The sequence below is a fragment of the Myotis nattereri genome (assembly GCF_964212035.1).
Source record: "Myotis nattereri genome assembly, chromosome: Y".
Lineage (NCBI taxonomy): Eukaryota > Metazoa > Chordata > Mammalia > Chiroptera > Vespertilionidae > Myotis > Myotis nattereri.
In genome coordinates this window covers 34,548,059-34,568,468 of record NC_138094.1, presented here as the reverse complement: position 1 = coordinate 34,568,468, position 20,410 = coordinate 34,548,059, and the positions used below count along the sequence as shown (strand labels likewise).

At 42.1% G+C, this 20,410-nt stretch overlaps 1 protein-coding gene across 1 annotated transcript in view; it reads right to left on the bottom strand.

Moving 5' to 3' along the window:
- LOC308512431 (centriole and centriolar satellite protein OFD1-like) overlaps positions 1–20,410 on the bottom strand; it is a gene marked incomplete at both ends in the record, with an annotated part of 60,977 nt that overhangs the window by 20,700 nt on the left and 19,867 nt on the right. The window contains 6 exon segments of the mRNA XM_081082185.1: positions 4,725–4,820; positions 5,348–5,478; positions 6,907–7,096; positions 8,037–8,131; positions 9,711–9,784; positions 15,386–15,492. Coding sequence (XP_080938311.1) covers positions 4,725–4,820; positions 5,348–5,478; positions 6,907–7,096; positions 8,037–8,131; positions 9,711–9,784; positions 15,386–15,492 — 693 coding nt within the window.

Below are 20,410 nucleotides of genomic sequence, written 5' to 3'. Positions count from 1 at the left end.
GAACACGTCTGCATGTCAAGCAAAATGCTGAACTTGCTCTAACCCGTTGCCTCCCACAATGTTATGTCACAGGGGAGAAGTCTCTGGTAAGCAGGCAACCATAGGTGCAGTGAGGATGAAGCTACTCAGGCTAAAGATTTCCCAGGTACAGCAAGCATAGACTTCTCCTCCTTCTTGCTCTCTACAGCTCACTCACTCGTACTCAGATAAAAGGACCATGAAAGTCCTGAAACCCTTTCTGCAGAAGCTTACCTAAATGAGTGGAGGCAGACTCTTAGATGCTAGTGGGCTTCTAGCAACAGAATACCAAAGAAAGCTTTTTCTAAGCAATCAATCTCTTGCTCTAGCTCTTTCATTCTTGCCTTGGTATGATTACAAACTAAAGATCAGAATTGTGGGAGCAAACAACTGTGCTTGTATTTGGATGATTTATGATCCTTGGTGTAACTGTCTCTCCCATCAGCTTTTCCTGTTTGAGATGGTTTTTTTCAAGAAATCCCTGCTTGTTTCACCAGTAGGAGACACCATAAATCTGCTGGCAGAATGATGAAACAGAGATGGCTTTGGCTTGCAGTACACTTCATTTTCTAGGGCTGGGGGCTAAATGAAAATAATGTGACCAATGAGCAGGAAAAAAAATTCAAATATGCTTGATATTTTTTTTAAATGAAGAGAGAGGTATTAATAAGAACAAATATGCACACTAAACAATTTCTGAAGCCAATTCTTATTTATTAGCATTTTTTTGAGAGCTTTATGTACCAGTTATAACTTCATAGACCTTGTTTTTAGGCCTTTTTTTTTAGTCCTCATTTAAAGATGTATTTTCCATTGAAGAGTGAAAGGGAAGAGTAGAGGAATAGGGAGAGAGAAGAGAAACACTGATGTGAGAGACACCTCAACTTGGCCTCCCACATGCACCCCCAACCAAAGATGGTGAGAAAACCCACAACTGAGGTATATGTGGTTGATAGGAATGGAACCCACCATCTTTTGGTCTGCAAGCCATTGCTCTAACCACTGAATAAAATTAGCCAGAGCTAGGCCTTCCTTCTTAATGCATGATATTATTTCACAACCCACGATCCACAATCATATTCATAAATTTGGTAACAAAGCCTAAGCAGACCTGAATTCACTGTTGATAAACTTTACCTGAACTGATGCAAATCCATTCATTACCTTTATTTATTCTACCCAGCATGGATAGTCACATATTTGACTGCAAACATGGTTCACTAAAGGATGCTGCCCCAGAACTCCCAGGGCTGTGGCAAAACCACTATAGGGCCCAATCTATCTATGCTAATACAAGTTTATGTGGTTGTTAAGCCCTCACGCCGCAATGCCCTCATGCCCATCACATCCATCATCAGGAGGCTGCGTGCACAGGTGGGCGCAGACTTGATGCTGTGTGCACGGAGGTGGGGCCTGGCAGCTAGCTTCACATGGCGTGGCCTGGGGTGCCGCAGTCTTTTTGCATCAAGGGTTCAGGAATTTGGAGAAGGGGCTGACACATAAATGGATACACTGGACAAGAAGTATAAATTTGGAAGGCATGGGGGAAAGCCAGGCGGAAACCAGCTCTCTAGTGGAGTGGCTTGCCGAATTTCTGGACCCATGGCTTTTTATTTACACATTTTTCCCTTTAGCAAAATAAACACGCATATCAAAGGTCAGGTTTGATAAACAGGAAAAAATTATCAGGTTAGGGGAACTGCTTTTGGCCTTTCCTCTAGCAGCAGGTAATAATTTGCAGATTTTCAGCCCTGCTGAATATCGAAGCCCATCAGCCTTCTGGTGAACTTCTCGCATTTATTATGACCTGCTGGTCTTAGCTTCTAGCACTGGGGGTCCCGAGGCTTTACATGCCTGCAGGCAGGGACCCTACTCCAGCCTACCTCTTTGGGGCAATTCATCCAGGAGCCTACATCTTTGGGGCGATCTATCGTGGGGCTCCAGAACTGAGAGGGCACAGGCCAGGCTGGGGGGCCCCTTCCGCCTGACTGCAGGAATTTTGTGCACCAGGCCTCTAGTCGATAATAAAAACATAATGTGCTAATTAGACCGGACAGCCGAATGACCTTCCAGACATCCTTCTGGACAACCTTCCAGACAAAGCCACAGCTGCGAGGTCCGAGGCGAGCCACCGAAGGTGAGTGCACAAATTTCATGCATCAGGCCTCTAGTTTTCAGATAAGGGTATGAGGACCTGCAGCCACAACAAGACTAACAACTCTGCTCCTCCCACATTACACCTGGGGAGCTAAGGCTAGGATATACAGGTAGGGAGGTGTACAGATGCTGGGACTCCCTAAGCAAAACCTGAACATGCATAGCCAGTCTTGTGGCCGCTACTCTCCAGCAATGCCTCCAGGGCAATGCATGTGTTTGAAAAGGTTCCATCCTCAAACTATTCATCTTTCGAGATCACTGTGATTTCAGCTGTGGGCAGTTTAGCAAATAGGCGTGAGAGAAAATAAGGAACAGGGAAGGAGTCAAGAGATAAAAATGAAACTAGTGTGGAAGATGGGAAAAGGAACTGAGGAGGAGTGAGTACAAATAGGAACTGAGGAAGGCTCCAGGCCAGGAAATGTGGAAACCAGTTCAACTGCTAACACACAGAAACTTTCTTTTTGAGCTTTGTATCTCAGCTTCAGTACACCTGTTATGAAGAAGAGGCAGGCAGTATGCATCCTCAGGGCAAACATGCAGTAACATGATAGCAGTAATCCTTCTGAGTATCTGATGTGTTGCAGGCACTCAACTGAGAGCCATCTCATTTTGCCTTCTTCACCATGGCAAAGTAGATATTCATATCCCCATTGCAAATGAGGAAACTGAGGTCCAACTGTAGCTGGAGAAATCACTGGGTCAAATTTTTCCGACTTTAGTGGTAGTGGGTGGCTCTTGCAGTATCTTTAGAAAAAGACTTTTCTAAGACTCCCATGGGAGAATGAATGTATTTTATTGGTGTGTAATTATATTTTCTGGTCTGCAGGGTTCACTGTCCCTTAGCCTAGTCCTGAAAAGAGTGCAGACGGGGCTCCAGCAGAATCAAAGAGTAGGGCCAGTATCCAGAGTGTCCATTCCATGGTGGAGCAGGGCATGATTTAGTGTCAGGCTACATTTAGTACATCAGTACACTGTGTGAAGTCTACATGGCTGTGGGTCACAGGGTGAGTAGAGGGAGGTAAGAACACCATAAGCTGGGAATCTGAGGTGAGCAGCGAGAGAGAGGGGCTTCTTTGTTCAGGAGCTTAAAAATTAAATATTCCTGTACTTGCGGTGGCATGCCTATTTCTGGCTACTGACTTATTCCCTGGTGTGACAGACTAACAGATAAGCAACATCACACGTCATGCAGACCTCACTGGGCATGGGTCCATTGTCTAGTGCCTTCCCACAGTGATCTTTAGGTAATAAACTTGGAGACTATTAACTGCAATTCCCTGGCAAAGCTGTATAAATGGCATGTCTCTATTACCTAATCTTCCTTTTACTCCTTCCCTGTTAATAACCAGGTTATTATAATGGTTATCACAAAGAAGTTAAATGTGTCCAACCAAGGTTAATCAGTAACTTCAAAATTGAGGTGCAAAAACATAAACACTGTATATAATCAATGTGATATATACTAACCTCTATCTAAAGCAACTGAATGACAGGTCCACCAGTCACTCTGACATGTACTGATACCAGGGGGCAGACACTCAACGCAGGAGCTGCCCCCTGGTGGTGAGTGCGCTCCCACAGGGGGAGTGCCGCTCTGCTGACTGACCTGTTCCTGGAGGCCCACCAGCCAGCAGCAGTAGCCACTCACTCCCTCAGTAGTCCTGCAGGTCCAATCTCTAGAGAACAGGCCAGGCACCAACAGACCAGTACCACCAGCACAGGGCCACTAGCCTCCTGAAAGTTGGCCTCAGGCACCGCAGCTGCTTCCCCTCCCTAGACACTCTGCAAGGAAGAAATCTTGACAATCCCTGCGAACGTCAGGGACAGATCTGGATCCTGGGCAGGCAAGGGCATCCCACCACCTGCCCAAAGGGCAGATTGCGTTCTCCCCCCACCGCCCCTCCATCCCATACCCTTTGGGACAGGCGCCAGATGCAGGCAAGCGCCACTGCAGCAGAGGAGCTTCTCCTGATCAGGACTGACTGGGCATGAGCCTGCGGCAGGTGCAGCAGGATCAGGATGAGCGAGAGTGGTAGGCAGTAGCAGCAGGTGGCGCTGGACTGCCAGTTTCAGCACAATCCCCACAGGCCACACTGAGGGACCCCACCCATGCACAAATTTATGCACCAGGCCTCTAGAGTGACATAAGTCACCCTGCTTCTCACATATTTTACTCATCTCTCAAGGAACACGTAAAAACCCTGAAGGGTCAGATTGATCTTATTATCAAGGTAACAAATATAAAAGAAAAACCAAGGTCCATGAATTTGGGAACCTCTGTGCCATTACACATTTCTTATTTGGGGTACAAGGCTCTTCCAAGCCAAAGGAACCTATAAAAGCAAGTCACGTTAGCTGATGACTGACTGGTTGGTATTCCTGAAATGGACAGAGTTTTTACTTCTAAGATGACATATTTCTATGGCTTTTCCCCTACTATGAGAATTACTGAAACTTAAGTAATGATCATTACATTTCCATATATACTGGAAGTTTTACACATACACATTTGTAAGTTAAAAATCTCTCTAACCTGTCTCAATCTGCTTCAGTTGCAATTTTAAATCAGCCACCTGCATAGTTAACCTCCTTACAAAAGCATCATAATTTAATATCTGGGCCTTCAGCTTTGCAGAATGCTCAATCTGAAAAGATTTAAAGAAGGGAAGAAATCAATGTAAAAGAAATCCCAGTTCACTTCAAAAGGAACAAGTCTTTTATAGGGCTTATTCTCTTTTCCATTTTGCCCATTCTGAGCAGCTTCATGCATGTAGTCCACAGGTCCCTAGAAAACAATAGAGCACACAAACAAGTTTGCCACCTCCATTTGCACTCATCTCTAAGAACAGTTCTATAAGGTATGAGGCAGACACCAGAGTGTCAACAATTCTAAGTCACAGGGCAAGAATCAAGAGACATTACTAGAGGGCACAATCGAGACTGGGACAATTTTTGTTTATGAGTGCGCTTTCCTTGGGATTTTATTACTGTTATAAATATAGTTATATCATCACCCAAGAATTTCTCAGGTGAGAAGGTTACCTTAGAATAGTGGGGGGATAATTTTTGATGTTAAAACCAATCTGATTTACACTGGTGTGACACACACAAGGCTTACATGTGTACACAGTGGATCAGACTAACACCCGACCAAATAAAGATCAGTACTCACTTCACTTTGCAGCTGTCTCTGCAGAGCCTCCTTGTGAGTTTCAAACTTCTTATGCCCTAACACGAAAGCAGCTCTTGCTTCCTTCAACTGTTTCTGCAAATTTACCAGTTCAGGAGGTGGTTGAGCTATAACTAAGAAGGTAAAAAAGCCTGGTGATTATCAACAGTAAGTTTTCCCATCTCACTTAGCAAAAGCAGCTAAAGATATTTTAAATTGTTCTTTCTTTTCTTTGTACACATGTAGTTAATACCATATTAATTCTATGGAATGGACTAAGAGCACAAATTTCAGAAGAGTTTAATGCATGCAGAGGCAAAGTTCACTACTCTTTTCTAATGCAAATGAAAGAAATTCTTTCAAATCCTTTAACTAACCTGAAAGCCCACCTCTTTCCTCTATCACACACAGGAGGCATAAAAGGAGTTCTCCATCAAAACCTGTTAAGTACCCCTAGGTCTAATCTGATCTGTGCACCAGTCAGCAACACTCAGGGTTCAAGCAGACATCAGATGGAGTTCCACCATTTCAGTCACTGAAGAACCACTAAAGGGTGATTCATGTAGGTTAGCCACTAAGGGTGGTATAGTTCTCTGGGCTAGTAATGGGGCCATGCTGTTAACTCCGTGGGCCCAAAGTAGGAGTGGGGAAACTTTCTTCTGCCAAGGGCCATTGGGATATTTATTTTTAGTTAGTTATTTATTTTTAAATATATTTTATTGATTTTTTACAGAGGGGAAGGGAGAGAGATAGAGAGCCAGAAACATCGATGAGAGAGAAACATCGATCAGCTGCCTCCTGCACATCCCCCATTGGGGATGTGCCCGCAACCCAGGCACATGCCCTTGACCGGAATCGAACCTGGGACCCTTCAGTCTGCAGGCCGACGCTCCATCCACTGAGCCAAACCGGTTTTGACATGGATATTTATAACATCATTTGCAGGTCATACAAAATTATCAACTTAATTAGCCTCCTATATTTGGTCAAACATTTAATTAACTCACCCCTAATGCCTTGGCAGGGCCAGATCAAAAGATTTTATGGGTCTTCTATAGCCTGTGGGCAGGACAGTCTCCACACTTGGCCTAAACCATCAGGGAGGGAAGAATTCCCAGAATTGGGAGAGAAAGATCTGGCACAGGCACAGAGCAATGGTGAGAGGTCATCCTGTAAGCACTGGATCTTGCCTTGCTGAGAGGCACAGGGCCAGCCCACAGCCAATATATACAGTGGGGGTGAGGATGCAATGGTGGAGAGGGAATAATAACCTCAACCTCACTCTCATTCCTCCTTCTCAATGGCCAAATCTGAGCAGCAGAAAGTGAGGGGAGATTTGTACAACCAAGAAGGCAGATTTGTAGTTTAAAGATACTTCTTAGTGACACTAATAATATACTATAGTAATAGCAAGCAAAAAAAAAGGAAGTAACTTCAAATTGAGAATCTAAATTTTATAAAAATTTTCCTGATTGAGGCCTTCCTTACAGATACAAAGCATAGTTTCATAATATTAAGCTAATATGAATTACAAAGACATGCAAATCAGGAAAAAGACATACGGTTAAAAAGATGCAAGTTTTCATTTCTGCTCTCTTCCAGTTGTTGTTTAAGTAATTTATTTTGAGCCTGAAGCTCTAATTTCTCTTCTTTTAGAAGCGAATAGCCACTCATCTCTTTCATCTCTTCATTCAGCAGGTGGTTTTGCTTGGTTATTGCCAAGAACTGGGCCTTGAGAGATTCGAGTTCAAGCTGGAATTGAAAAAAAAAACTTGCATTTGAACAGTTACTGCAGTACTTCTTATGCAAAAACTGGCAGGCTGCTATAAACTGGGTGTCATAGTAAGTAAGGTCACTGGACAGAGGACTCATTCTCTGCAGTAAGAAGAACCTGATTCCAACATGGAAGCTCATCTTTGCCCTAGAAGGGGCGGGGGAAGTTCATCCAACCTTATACTTATGCAGAAGAACCCTGGCCTACAAAGCAAGTGCTTCAGATTAAGTTTGTTGCCCATTTTCCAGATACAACTAAGGTCCCAATAGCAATCACAGACTGCAGCAATGTTTATAAAAATGAAAAGCTGAGCTATCACAAACATGCTGTGGTGCTTTCCTTTTTTTATACATTTCATGTTTACATACAAAAGTCTACAATGTTCTCAAATAGATCATTACAGCTGCAAAAATACATTTTATGTGCAGGATATATCCAGGTACATCAAGTTCCAGCTCTGTCCTTCAGAGAGCACACGTGATGAACAGCAAGAAAATAAATGGCATGTGAAAAACACATCTCATTCTGTTTTATCCTGTAAGATCCCAATGTAATGACAGGAATGTTCACCTTCTGCTGATGGGAAGGAAGGAGAGGCTAAGGCAGAAACTAAAAGCACTGGCCACCTGCTATGGGCTAGGCACATAGGTCAGCTCACCACGGAACCTCAACCACCCCAATGTTTAAGGAACTTGTTCGAGGCAACAAGCAGGAAGGACTAAAAGGAAGAACTACTAAATTAACTTAAGTTGGGCCTTCTTAGTCATAAAATAAACAGTCTAAACACATCAAGCTAAATAATGTATGGCTGAAGCTAAAATTTCATCTACTGCCAAAATAATGTATGACTGAAACTAAAATTTCATCTACTGCCTTGAAGTTTTACCGACTTCAAAAAACAGTAGGCTTAGCAATTACCTCAAGTTCTTTCACACGAGTTGCAGAATGATTGCATTCTTCTTCCTGTTTTGAATTGGTAGCCATGGACTGCTCTTGCAAAAGAATAGGTTTTACTGAAAGAGAAAGCCAACCAATTAAAGATGTTTTTCTAGTGAATAAAAACTCATTTAAGAATTTATGTACAATGTCAGACCTAATGACGATTATTTCATCATCTAAAATAGCAGGTGTCAGAGTCAAAAATCAGTAGGGAAAGTAAGAAATAAGTCCTATTACCCAACAGGTGATGGGAAGTATTAATGGTCACATATATTGTGAACTTTCTTCCACTACACATACCAACCAGTTGCACCTGCTGCTCAGAGCCCTCATACCCAAAGATCTGAATTTCCTTAAATACAAAGATTTGTCTTATGATTTTAGTGTCTATTTCATCATTTTCACTTCATTCAATATGAGTCTATGCAGATATATCATTAAAAAAAAATTAGCTGACTACATGATGGTACTAATTCCTAAGAAGTATTAGTCTAGTTTTCACAAGATAGTCACAGAGGAGCAGCCACACACTGGGTGACCTTATGGGTCTTTATCAAGTACCCAGCTCTGGTTCCTTTGAAATTTCTACTTAAGTTCACTTCTTTTCATAGACAAGTTTCTACAAATATACTGAGACATAAAATATCAAGAGATTGAAAAATTATTCAACTTTCCTACTCCTGGGTTAGTTATAAAACAGTTTAGGGAGTTATATGTCAGGTAAAAATATCATGAGGCATAAACATATGTTACAAGTAAAAGAAATAAGGAAACAGGTCACAGGGAATGGAGAAGTTAAAATTTTCCATAAGTAAAAAATGAAGTCTCTCATGCTTAAAACCACAATGAGATATCACCTCCCACCTGTTAGAACAGCTATCATCAATAAATGGATAAATAACAAGTGCTGGCCAAGATGTGGAAAAAAGAGAATCCTCATACACTGTTGGTGGGAATGCAGATTGGTGCAGCCACTATGGAAACACAGTGTGAAGTCACTCTCCCCACCCCCACACCCCCCCAAAAAATAATAATAAGAGCGGCCATATGTTCTAATAATTCTCCTTCTCAGTATATGTAAAAAACAACAACATGCCAATTTGAAAAGACATACATGTGCACCCACATGTTCACTGCAGCATTACTAGTAACAGACAAGATTTGGAAGCAACCTAGACTACCATCAATAAATGAATGTGTGGATACAGAAGATGTGATATATTACTCAGCCACTGAAATGAATAAAATCTTGCCACCTGTGACAACATGGATGAATCTAAAGGATATTATGATGAAATAAGTTACAGAGAAAAACAAATACCCTATGATTTAACTTACATGTGGAATCTTAAGAAATAAAAATAAACAAAACAAAACAGACAGGCCCATAAATATAGATAACAAGCAAGTGGTGGTCAAAGGGGAGGGAGGAAAGTAGATGGGGGAAGAAAAACCTCCTGAATACCCTACCTCTCTCAGGTTAAGGTCATTTTTGATACGTAAAATTAAAAGAACAAAATAATGATTAATTTTGTAGTAAAAGTAAAATGTAAGCTACACACACACATATAAATTTAGAACAGGCCCAATTTAGGAAGCTAATAACCTATACCAGAAATTTACAAATGCAGCTTTCTTCTCCACAAGAATCACCTTTATTCTTCCTGTCCTCTTCACCCAGTCTGTTAGATCTATCGATGTAGTCATCCTTTAGCTCAAGTTGATACCTGAGAATAAGAATGACCAAAATGATTTTCTTGTCACTTTCCTGAACAGATTCCTATCAATGTATGGGTTTCTGTGGCACCCGGGCACCTAAGGGCATGAACATGGCCATGCATAACTTCAAGGACTATCAGTACCAAAGCCCAGAGATCCAAATTCTGAATATAAAACCTGCTACAATCCTTTAATTTGGTCCCCAAAACTCGTTATTGTGAGGTTATTGAGAACAATTATTCCATGGTGGTCTGGATTGGCACACAAAAGTAAATTAAGTTCAATTTACACTGGTACAACTGACTCTAAATCCCAAGAACAAGAAGTCAGTCACATCCACCTGCCTTGCTTTGCACCCCATCCCCACCCCAAAGAACTTTTGCCCTCAAGGGCTGGGCATAGGGTTCGGGGCCAACTTCGACCACCCTCATATCTGGGTTAGCAATACCAAAAGCACACTTTCAAGTTTTACTTATCTCCACCAACTGCCACTAGCAGACGTTTCAGTTGAGAGAGATGGTGAGTATCCTGTGAATTCCCACCCTTGCTCAAGTCATAGAGGATACCCAAACCAGACAACATCAAACAGTACATGATCTGCGAAGCAGTGGGAAAATTAACATACACATTTACTCATTCATTTAGTCCTAAGGGTTTAACAACTACAGACATGTCAGCATTTGCTATTATACTCGAGAAGCTGACATACTATATGTATGTCATCATTTCAAAATCTATACATGGAAAGGTACTATATTTTAATTAGAATTCTTTTAAAGAATAAGCTCAGTACTATGTAATGTAAGTACTATGTAATGTAATCTCATGACAAATTACGGGCAAGGCAGTAAAAAGAGACCACTTATTAAGACATACCAAAAGTTAGTTGAGTCATCTCTTCACCACAAATTCATTTACTCAATGAATATTATATGAACACCTGTGTGCTAGACACTACTGAGCACTGTAGAGAAAAGTTACCATATGGGCTTGATGTCTGCACTGAGTAGTTAATCACTGCAACACATTAAAACTCAGATTATAGGGAAGTCATAGTAACCATAGTTATCATATTTTCCTTTTCCTGTATAATTTTTTTGCTCCAATGTTAATTTCCATTTATTTCTTTTGATTCTGGCTTTGCAGAATCTTGAAGGAATACAGGGCACATGTTACCTGATAAGCACTAAAACCACTAGGCAGAATAATTTATAAATGGATAGATACCTCCATCGTAGTGGCAAGTATGAGGCGGGAGAGGAAAAGAGAACTAAAAGGGATTATAATTCCAGCCCTGGTCAGCCTGATTCAGATGGTTGAAGCACTGTCCAGTGCATTGGAAGGCCATGGGATCAATTCCTGATCAGGGCACATACAGGAGGCAACAGATCAATATTTCTCTCTCATGCTGATTTTTATCTGTCTCTCTCCTTTCCTCCCTAAAATTATTATTTTTTTTTAAAAAAAGTGATTTTTTAAAAAGTTGATCAACCTGTGGGTCGCGACCCCTTTGGTGGTTGAACAACCCTTTCACAGGGGTCGCCTAAGACCATCCTGCATAACAGCTATTTACATTACGATTCATAACAGTAGCAACATTACAGTTATGCAGTAGCAACGAACATAATTTTATGGTTGGGTCACAACATGAGAAACCGTATTTAAAAGGTCAGAAGGTTGAGAACAACTGCCTTAGATCAACCACTTTTATAGTTTATCTACAATGTGAGCTGAGCAACTCACAATGTGCCATAAAATGAAAGCAAATCACAGACCATCAATACATGTTAGAAAAGCTATGAGTAAGAAAGAGCAGAGGATGCTATTCCCTATACTGTAACTCTGTAAAATTATCTTAAATATTCATGGGAAAGGCTTGACTGTCAATAAAAAACACGTATTTTTTTAAACACTATCACCATAAAATGTTAAGTCTTATCTACTTCACTAGTATTGCTGTGTTTCCATCAACTTATTCCAAATCTATTACTTGTTTAAGAACACCAAACAATTTCTTTAGAATTTCATTCTTGAGCTTTTGGTCACAGGTCTCCTCCATGCTCTTTATATTCAGGATCCTGTCTCCTAAGTGCATCAGCCACACTTTTATGATTTTCTTCTGTAGCCTCTGATATTAGCAAAAATATAAAAAGCAAAAAAAATAAAACTGTAATTGCTGAAGTAAAGACTTTAGGAGAAAAAAATAACATAATTTTAGCTCCACAAGCTAAAACTGTTATGTGACTGTCACTGCTGGGAAGTAACTGGAAAGAGCTGGAGTTCTCCATCTATTTTATGAACTGACCAAGTTATGTGGGATCTGAAGCAGCAGATGGAGCAGCATGGTGCACCAGGCTGCAGGGAGTGTGCAAGTTTCAAGACCAAAGTGCTTTTCATAGAAGATGATGAACACTTAAAAAATGATTGCAGGTAATAAATGGCCATAATAAATTCAGAGAAAAGCTACATACCAAACTTAAGTTAGTGTACTTTTGCTTTAGTACTTATTTCTTCAGTAAGATTATTTCTGTGAGGTTTAACTGATCAGCCCATAGGTATGAAAGACAAAAGATTTGTTTCTGATATTTAATAATCTAGTGATTGAATACTGAAGAGTGCTGAACAATAGAAAAAGATAGATAGGTCAATCAGAACTTCCAAATACTGAAGAATGGAATGGTCTTCCCTTTGATCGAGCCAGGTAAGTGCTAGGGAATGCTGACCATTCCAAGCAAAGGATAAAAGCTCTATGTGTTAGCACCCTCTGCTGACTAACATGTAAAGCAAAGGAGCAGTAAACTATACTTATTAGCTTACTAGATGCCTGGTGCACAAATTCATGAATGGCAGGGGTCCCTCCACCTGGCTGATCACGGTGGTCTCACACAGTCCTGATCTTCTCACCCAGTCCCAATTGGGGCTGGGGTGGGATCACAGGAGGGCTCCAGAGCAAGTCTGGTCCTGTCTTGCTTGGTCCTGATGGGCCCCACCCCAGCAGCAAGCAACTTACTGGTTGGAACATCTGCCCCCGGGTGGTCAGTGCAAGTCGTAGCGACCAGTCAGTTGACCACTCGGTCAGACACTTAGCATATCATGCCTTTATATATATAGGTTGTAATTCACAGCACAGAATGTTCAGCATGAACTTTCCCCTGCCCCTGGTCTTGGAGACCGCATGTTCTTCTAAGGCTCTGCTCACCAAATTCAGCTGCCACATGAAGTAAATTGCATTGTGTGCGTGGAAACCCTTTGAAGGCTCCATTGCTGTGTCTTTACTTCGTTGCAGTTCCAATTACTCCAACATAAAGACAGACACCCTCATTATCAGGTAACACCATCATGGTAAGACCCCTGCTCAGCCTACTGCAGTGGTTTTTAAATAGGCCATGGGTCGCCCTAGATGGTTTGGTAGAGTAGGTACAGCCGCAGCCTGCGAACTAAAGGGTCCTAGGTTTGGTTCCGGTCAAAGACACATTCCTGGATTGCGGGCTTAATCCCCAGTATGGAGCACATGCAGGAGGCGATGGATTCTCTCTCATCATTGATGTTTCTCTCTCTCTCTCTCTCTCTCTCACTCTGCCTTCCTCTCTGAAATCAATAAAAAGAGTAAGTAGGCCATTAATCAAATGTTGCTGCTCTCCATCCAGTCCCCTCAAACCCTCTTTAGTCTTTGACCCGCCCCACACACACACTCTGCTGCGGTCTGTAAAATGGGGTCAGGATTTCTACTTCAACCAAGGGCAAAGCTTCCACATGGCCCTCCTTCCCCGACTGTCTTTGCCCCCAGTCCTGTGGGGTTTCTCCCTCCTTCCCCTCCATCTAACTTGGTGGACCCTGCTCTGACCCCTCCTCATGTGACCTCCTGTCCGCAGCCTCCCACTTTCTCCTCTGGGGGCAGAGCTCTCCAAAGGCTGTGTGGGAATGGAGTGGGCTGTGCAGAGTGGGGTGGGGCAGACAAGGCAGTACAGGGTGTGCAGTGGTGGAGAGCTCTGTGGGCCAAGTCCAACCTTTGGAGAAGAGCTGGGGTGACAGGTCACCGGGAGGAGGAGGGAGGGAGGTAGACCTTGTCCCGTGGGAGAGGCACTGGGTTCCTTGGCTGTCCCCACACAGCAGCTTTTCTAGGCCCCTGCACAGCTATCATCCTCCACCTCTTGCTGCCTCCGCCTCAAGTTTTGGACTCAGTTTCTTTGACTCAGCCCCACCCCCCTCTCAGCTGCATTCCAGGAGCCTGAGGCTGCACCTTGGCTTTGGGCAGCTATGCCTGGCCTGCCCCCTATAATGGTGTTACCCACTCTCCTGGAGTAGTTAGTGAAACTTAACAAATAAATATAGGCATCTCTGAAGATTATAAATTGAGCACTGAGAAGGCCACAGGCTGCAGAGGGCTGCATAGTCCAGGCTCTCAGCATAGAAGCCTCCCCAGCCACCCGGTCCCTGCTGGCTCCCGCCCCCACCTGCCTCTGCCCAGGGCTCAAGACAAACCCCAGGAACTTCCTGACAGCTCTCACCTCACATCTCACTTTCCAGTCCAGCCCACCAGTGCCCACAGCAAGCTAACCTACTGGTCCGAGCGTCTGCCCCCTGGTGGCCAGTGCACGTCATAGTGACTGATCGACTGATCCAGTGGTCAAACTCACAGTGGAACTCCAGTAGAGTGAATAATTTGCATATTAGGCTTTTATTACGTAAGATATCAGCGATTTTCAACCTTATTTATCTCTGACACACATAAACTACTAAAATTCTGCAGCATGCCAAAAATATAGTTGCCCATTTAAAAAAAAAACACAACAGGTATATTTTTGAATCGTTCACAATGAACCGCTATTTTGTGTTGACTGTTGTCTTTTTTTTTTTTATTTGAAAATCTAAGGAAAAAGAGGTTAATGCCCTTGACTACAGTCAGGTATGTCATGTTTTATATATTCTTGCAGCACACCAGTTGAAAATCGATGGCTTATTTGTCACTTTCCTTTTCTGTCATGATCAATTTACCACTTCAGTACTGCTTAGAACAGAGTAATGTAGCAGAGATGAAAAATAAAATGAATTAAAGCCTATATAAATGATCTAACCACATTAACGAAGACCAGGACAAATCCACTAAGGAAGTAAGAGTCAACTAATAGTAGAAACTAATGGAAATGAAACCTGTTTCATAAACTAGACTGGTGAGCTTGCCATTAATGGCAGGTACAATGTGAAGAATGAAATAGTGGTGAGCACTTAGTACACACACATCCATCACCCAGTACAAATCAAGTCAGAGCCACTGCATTGAGTTACTACATGCACATGGAACCGTTAGATCTCAATGACTAAACATAAGTGTGTGACTGAACATAATTTGTTAACAGTTGTTAGCTTCTCCAAAGTACTGGTCTGGTTTTACTGTAGCCTGATGATGGTGTCTCACTGCTTTTCATCCCAATAACTAATATTTCAAAAGCAAAATCCTAGTCTTTGTTTCTCTCAACTTATGCCTTTTAAAACTAGCCGAATGCACCTTTACAACCAAGAACTCAACTTGGCAATTAGCATTAGAATAATTAGTAGTATTTGTTTTAAACTCACAGACTCTGAATAGTCAAAATGAAAACATTACTTACAAATCAAAAGCTTCAATTCTTTGCTTCAGTTCTGCTTCTCTGCCTCTTAGGAAATCGGTATCTTTCAGCAGAAGCTGTATTTGAGCATAAATTTCTTTTGTTTCCATCTGTAGAGGAAAGCATTAATTGTAGCAAGCAAGCTGAGGAAAATAAGACAGGTTTGAGCTAATGGACTGCTTCCTACATTCCAGAGAACAAAGTACAGACATTTAGAGGAACAATTTCACTTTTAAAACATTCCATCTCAAGGTATGCATTTTGCCTATTCTAGTTACACAAGAATTTACCTCCTAGTCCAGGGGTGGGCAAACTTTTGGACGCGAGGGCCACAATGGGTTCTTAAACTGGTCCGGAGGGCCGGAACAAAAGCATGGATGGAGTGTGTGTGTGAACTAATATAAATTCAAAGTAAACATTATTACATAAAAGCGTACGGTCTTTTTTTCTTTTAGTTTTATTCATTTCAAAGGGGCCGGATCCGGCCCGCGGTCCATAGTTTGCCCATGGCTTCCCTAGCCCAATGACTGTTACGCTATATTACCCTAATATCCCTTGTGCAGAATATCCTGACACTTCCTTAACATTTTTGTAAGTTCTCCAGAAAAAAAAAAACAAAAAAAAAAAATGGGGGAACTTAACAAAGTAGAATCCCCATGGTTCAATAGTCGTCTGAAAGTTTCAATTCATGGGCGGTTCTGACTCAGAATGAACAAGCTGGAATGAAACTTTGAAAAATAGATCACACTTACATTTGTGTGTTCACTGAGCAAGGATTTACTGAATATCATGTCAAAAAGCACAGTGAGCTGGATATGAAAAGATGAACAGCTACAGTCCCCATCTTTTAAAAAATTCACAATTTACTTAGGGAGAGAGAAATAATACTACAATGTGATAATTTCACAACCAGAGTCCAGTCTCCACGGCAGGAATGATGCCTAAATGAGTCTATCAATGGGATTCAGGGAAGGCGTCACCAGGAAGCATCATTGAAGCTAAAGTTTGAAGGACAGGACAGTTTTATCAGGGAGAGAAGGGGGTGAACAGTCGGGTGGCAGAGTAAAAGTATGGTGCCTTTTATGAGGATGCCAAGCTTCTCCAGTGCCTTCAGAGAATCTGACTAAATGGAGACAGGCTGTCAACTGGTTGATCTGATCTAGTCAGTCACTCATTTTAAGGTTCAAAGTGTTAGTCTGAACACAACCCATCATCTCAAAGACCAGTGCTTCCATTTATTTTTATAGCTAAAATTAACCCAATTCCCAGAAATGCCAGAAAAAATTGTAGAGGGGGTGTGGTCACCATTAATAACTGGGTTTTACTGAGAAGCTTCAAGAAAGGTTGACACTGGGAGGAAGCCTTTTAACTTCAACCATCTCCTGGTATCAGTAGTCCTGGCTGAGGAAACCATGACCCCAACCTAGTTAGGTCTGACAACCCTTGGGAAAGGAACTGTTTTTCCAAAAGAAACAATCCAATCTCTTTTGCTGGCATGCACTCCCCACCATTCCTCAACCTCTTCATGTCCTGTCCAGTCATTTTCTGGGTGACAAGATCAAATGGCCACTGGATGACACTTATAAGCCCCAGACCCTTCTACTCCAGGGACCTTTGCCTTTGCTCAGATGGAAGCACATTGCATTTGGTTTCCAACTTCACCTAGAACCCCAACCTGCAACTCTGTCCTGTTGGTCCACCCTTATTCTTCCATCTGTCTGTATCCCCAGACTTACTCCTTGATGTCTGAGACTGCCACGTAGCTCTCCCTTCTCTCCTGGATTATTAGTCATCCACACTCTGCTCTGGTTCCGCTCACCATCATGCTGAACCCCAATGTCTTCAACTAAACAGGCTGCCTTTCTCAAATGAAATAAATTCAGCTCTATAAAGCTACACTCCTCAACTACGACCATTTTTCTGCCCTCATTGACCTTCCAAATCCTCCCAAAAGCTGCAACAGAACAATCACCTACAACAAGCATGTCAAATGCATGGCCCACAGGCCGCACGTGGCCCACAATGAATATGTTTGTGGCTCAGCGAATATAACAGTATGTAACGTTTTAATAAAAATTTCGTAACCTGATTTTTACAATAACCTTTTTTACATAATTATTAATTACTAACTACATTTGCTAATGACTGATTATAATTGTGTTGCATTCATTTCCCTTGTGCGCCTTACGCGCAGGCGTGCCATTTCTCTCCATTAATACTAGCAGACAATATTTTAGCAGCCGATGGCCACATCATTAGTCTTGTACTGACTTGTTTGGTATGTGCAACAGGAAATACTTTGCTTTTGGAGAATGAGAAAAGTAGGTTTATTTGCATTGTGCTTATTAATGTGTCCAGTTATTCAGTGTCTGGGAAGTTAATGTTCAATGCAAAATACTAATTTTTATTAAAACGTTCTATTATTTTTTGTTAACGATTACTCATTTATTTCAGCCCTTTGTATTCAGCATGTCTTTACCGAAATAAACCTTCTATGAAAATTGAAGCTTTTCAGCCCACATAAACTTGGTTCGTGTTAGTGTTTGAAATTCTTGACCTACATGCACTTGGTCTGGTCTACTTCAATTCCAGGTTGCCCACTTCAGCAGTACCCTCAAAACAGCTCGAGAATCCTGTTAGCTTCAGAGAGCTGCTCTGCTCCTTCTGCAACCCCCCGCCACCCAGTGGCCATTCCATACCTCTGGTCCTCTCCTCAAAGGTCACTTATCACTTAATTCTCACATCTGCTGCAATTTTAGTGAGGTTGTCTCACGCCCCTGACTCGGACATTCACTTCCACTCTTCCTTCCAGTAATCTCGAAAAAAGAAGTCTTAGTATCCTTTTCAAAGCTGATTCTTCCAGGTGTATTCTTGACCGCAGTCCCTACTAGTCCTCTAGGCCAGTGATGGCGAACCTATGACACGTGTACCATTTTGGGTGACACGCATCGACAGAGACAAAAAATCGCGTATTCATATATTTGTCTCTCGCAATGGCCAGAGTTGGGCATCACTCGAGTAATATTATTACTCATGTTACTCATGATCAATTACACAATTCTAAAACCAGATGTAAGCATGTACATCAGTGTTGCGTAGCAAAGATACATTGTGAAAACATCCAAGATACACTGTTCCAATATTGGCATTAATATGAAAAGGTTAAGAATTGCACTATAAAGAGATTAATCTTTACTCAAGACACTTTATTTTTACTCGAGTGACAAAATGCCCAATTCTGGAAACGGCCTCATTATTGTCAACATGTGCCTCGGGTAAGCTTCCTGTGCGTTCCGGTGCATTCGGCAAATGGATGCACTTGATCGCCATGTTCATTAGGAGACAGGAGTGGGAAGGTTAGAAGAAAAAGATATAAGGGGAGAAAAATGGCGGAGGTATAAACGGACGTGTCCTGTGCCTTGTCCTGGAGCAGATAAGGGTGAGCAGCTGAAACGGGTAACATACAGCCCGAATAGGCAGAGGATATTCAGCTGAGAGACAGTCTGCAGCTGGGAAAGACAGAGAACTCCCAGAAAAAAAAGGACGGTTGGAGACTGCGGCTGAAACGTCTCCCTGTGTGCCGGCTCAGCAGCGGAGACTGTGCCATCTTGAGTGGCTGTTACAGACAACCAGAGATCAGCTACTAACCTGGAAACAAGGGATCTCAAGCAGCGTGACTGCGTGAACTCAGACGAGCACTGCTTCTTCTCACAGAAAGGTTAGACTTCCCCTAAAGGTGCGGTTTGCAATTCAGGTTGGAGAGAGAACCGCGCGGGGCGAAATCTGCGCCCCACAGAGTCCGTGGCCCTTGGGACCAGCGTGACCCTCAAGTGGGGAAGGGGCCCCACAGGGCTGCTGGCAGAAGGGAACGATAAAAATAAGCACATAGCTGGACTGGATGCAAAAAAGCAGCCTCGGATTCTGCCAGTCTGCCGGGTGCTTGGTGCCAGGGGCGAGTGGGCGCATGGAGACTGTGCGCAGACCTGGAAGGTGGAGGCTTGCAAATTCGCACAACTTCTCAGGCTCTTTTGGGGAGCCTGGGAAACAGAGCGGGGAGTAATGATTAAAGAACCAGCTCTGGGCAGTGGACTTTCCCAAACCAGTTTCAAGTAACATAGAGAAAATAAACCCTAACTACTGGATAGAGAGGACTTATAGCCTCGGAGGTCAATCCAGACACACTGCCACCCAGAGGCAGAGCCACGAACTGTCTCTTCTGTAAATACAAATAAAGGCAGTCTGGTAAAATACAACCTGCCTTAAAATCAGAATTGTGGTTTACAGCACGGAGGGACAGTGTATCGCAGGGAAATTCAACACTCTCCTAAATGCCTGGCAGGACTAAGGCGTGCCAAAAAGAAGAGTAGAAGATCTGAAGCACCTTCACTACTGCACATTTTTATCATTTTTTCTTTTTAATTCTTTTTTCACCATTTAAGAACCTATTATTAAACCTATTATTATTTTTTTTTCATCACCTGATTTTACCTTTGTAATTACTACATTTTTTTAACCAGTATTATTGCTATCATTTTACCATTTTTCAAGTGTCATTTTTTTTTCTCGTTATTTTATTTTGGAATTAGTGTTCTACACTCTATTTTCATCGTTCCTTTAGCATCATTTCTCTCTATCTCACCTTTACCCTTAAGCCATAACTCTTCCTCACTTTTCCCCTTTTGTTGTCCTGTTTCTCTTACCCTATTCCTGCTTTAGATTTTCCCTATTCATTCTTTTTACTCACTGTCTAAATTTCACCCTACTTATATACCTAATTTCCAATCCCTTGCTCTAAATCCATATACACCTCTCTCTTACCGTTCTTCACTATCCAATTTTTTTTCTCTGTCGTTTTGCTAGTGTTTGCTTGATTTTGAGTATATTGTTTTTTTTTATGCTTGTTTGGGAGATTGTTTTGTTTTTCATTTTTATTTTTCTGTTTTGCTTTTTCTTTCTCTGGTTATTTTTGTGTTTCTGTTTTCCCTTGCCTCGCTTGATATTAGTGGTTGATTGTAGTTTGCATTAATC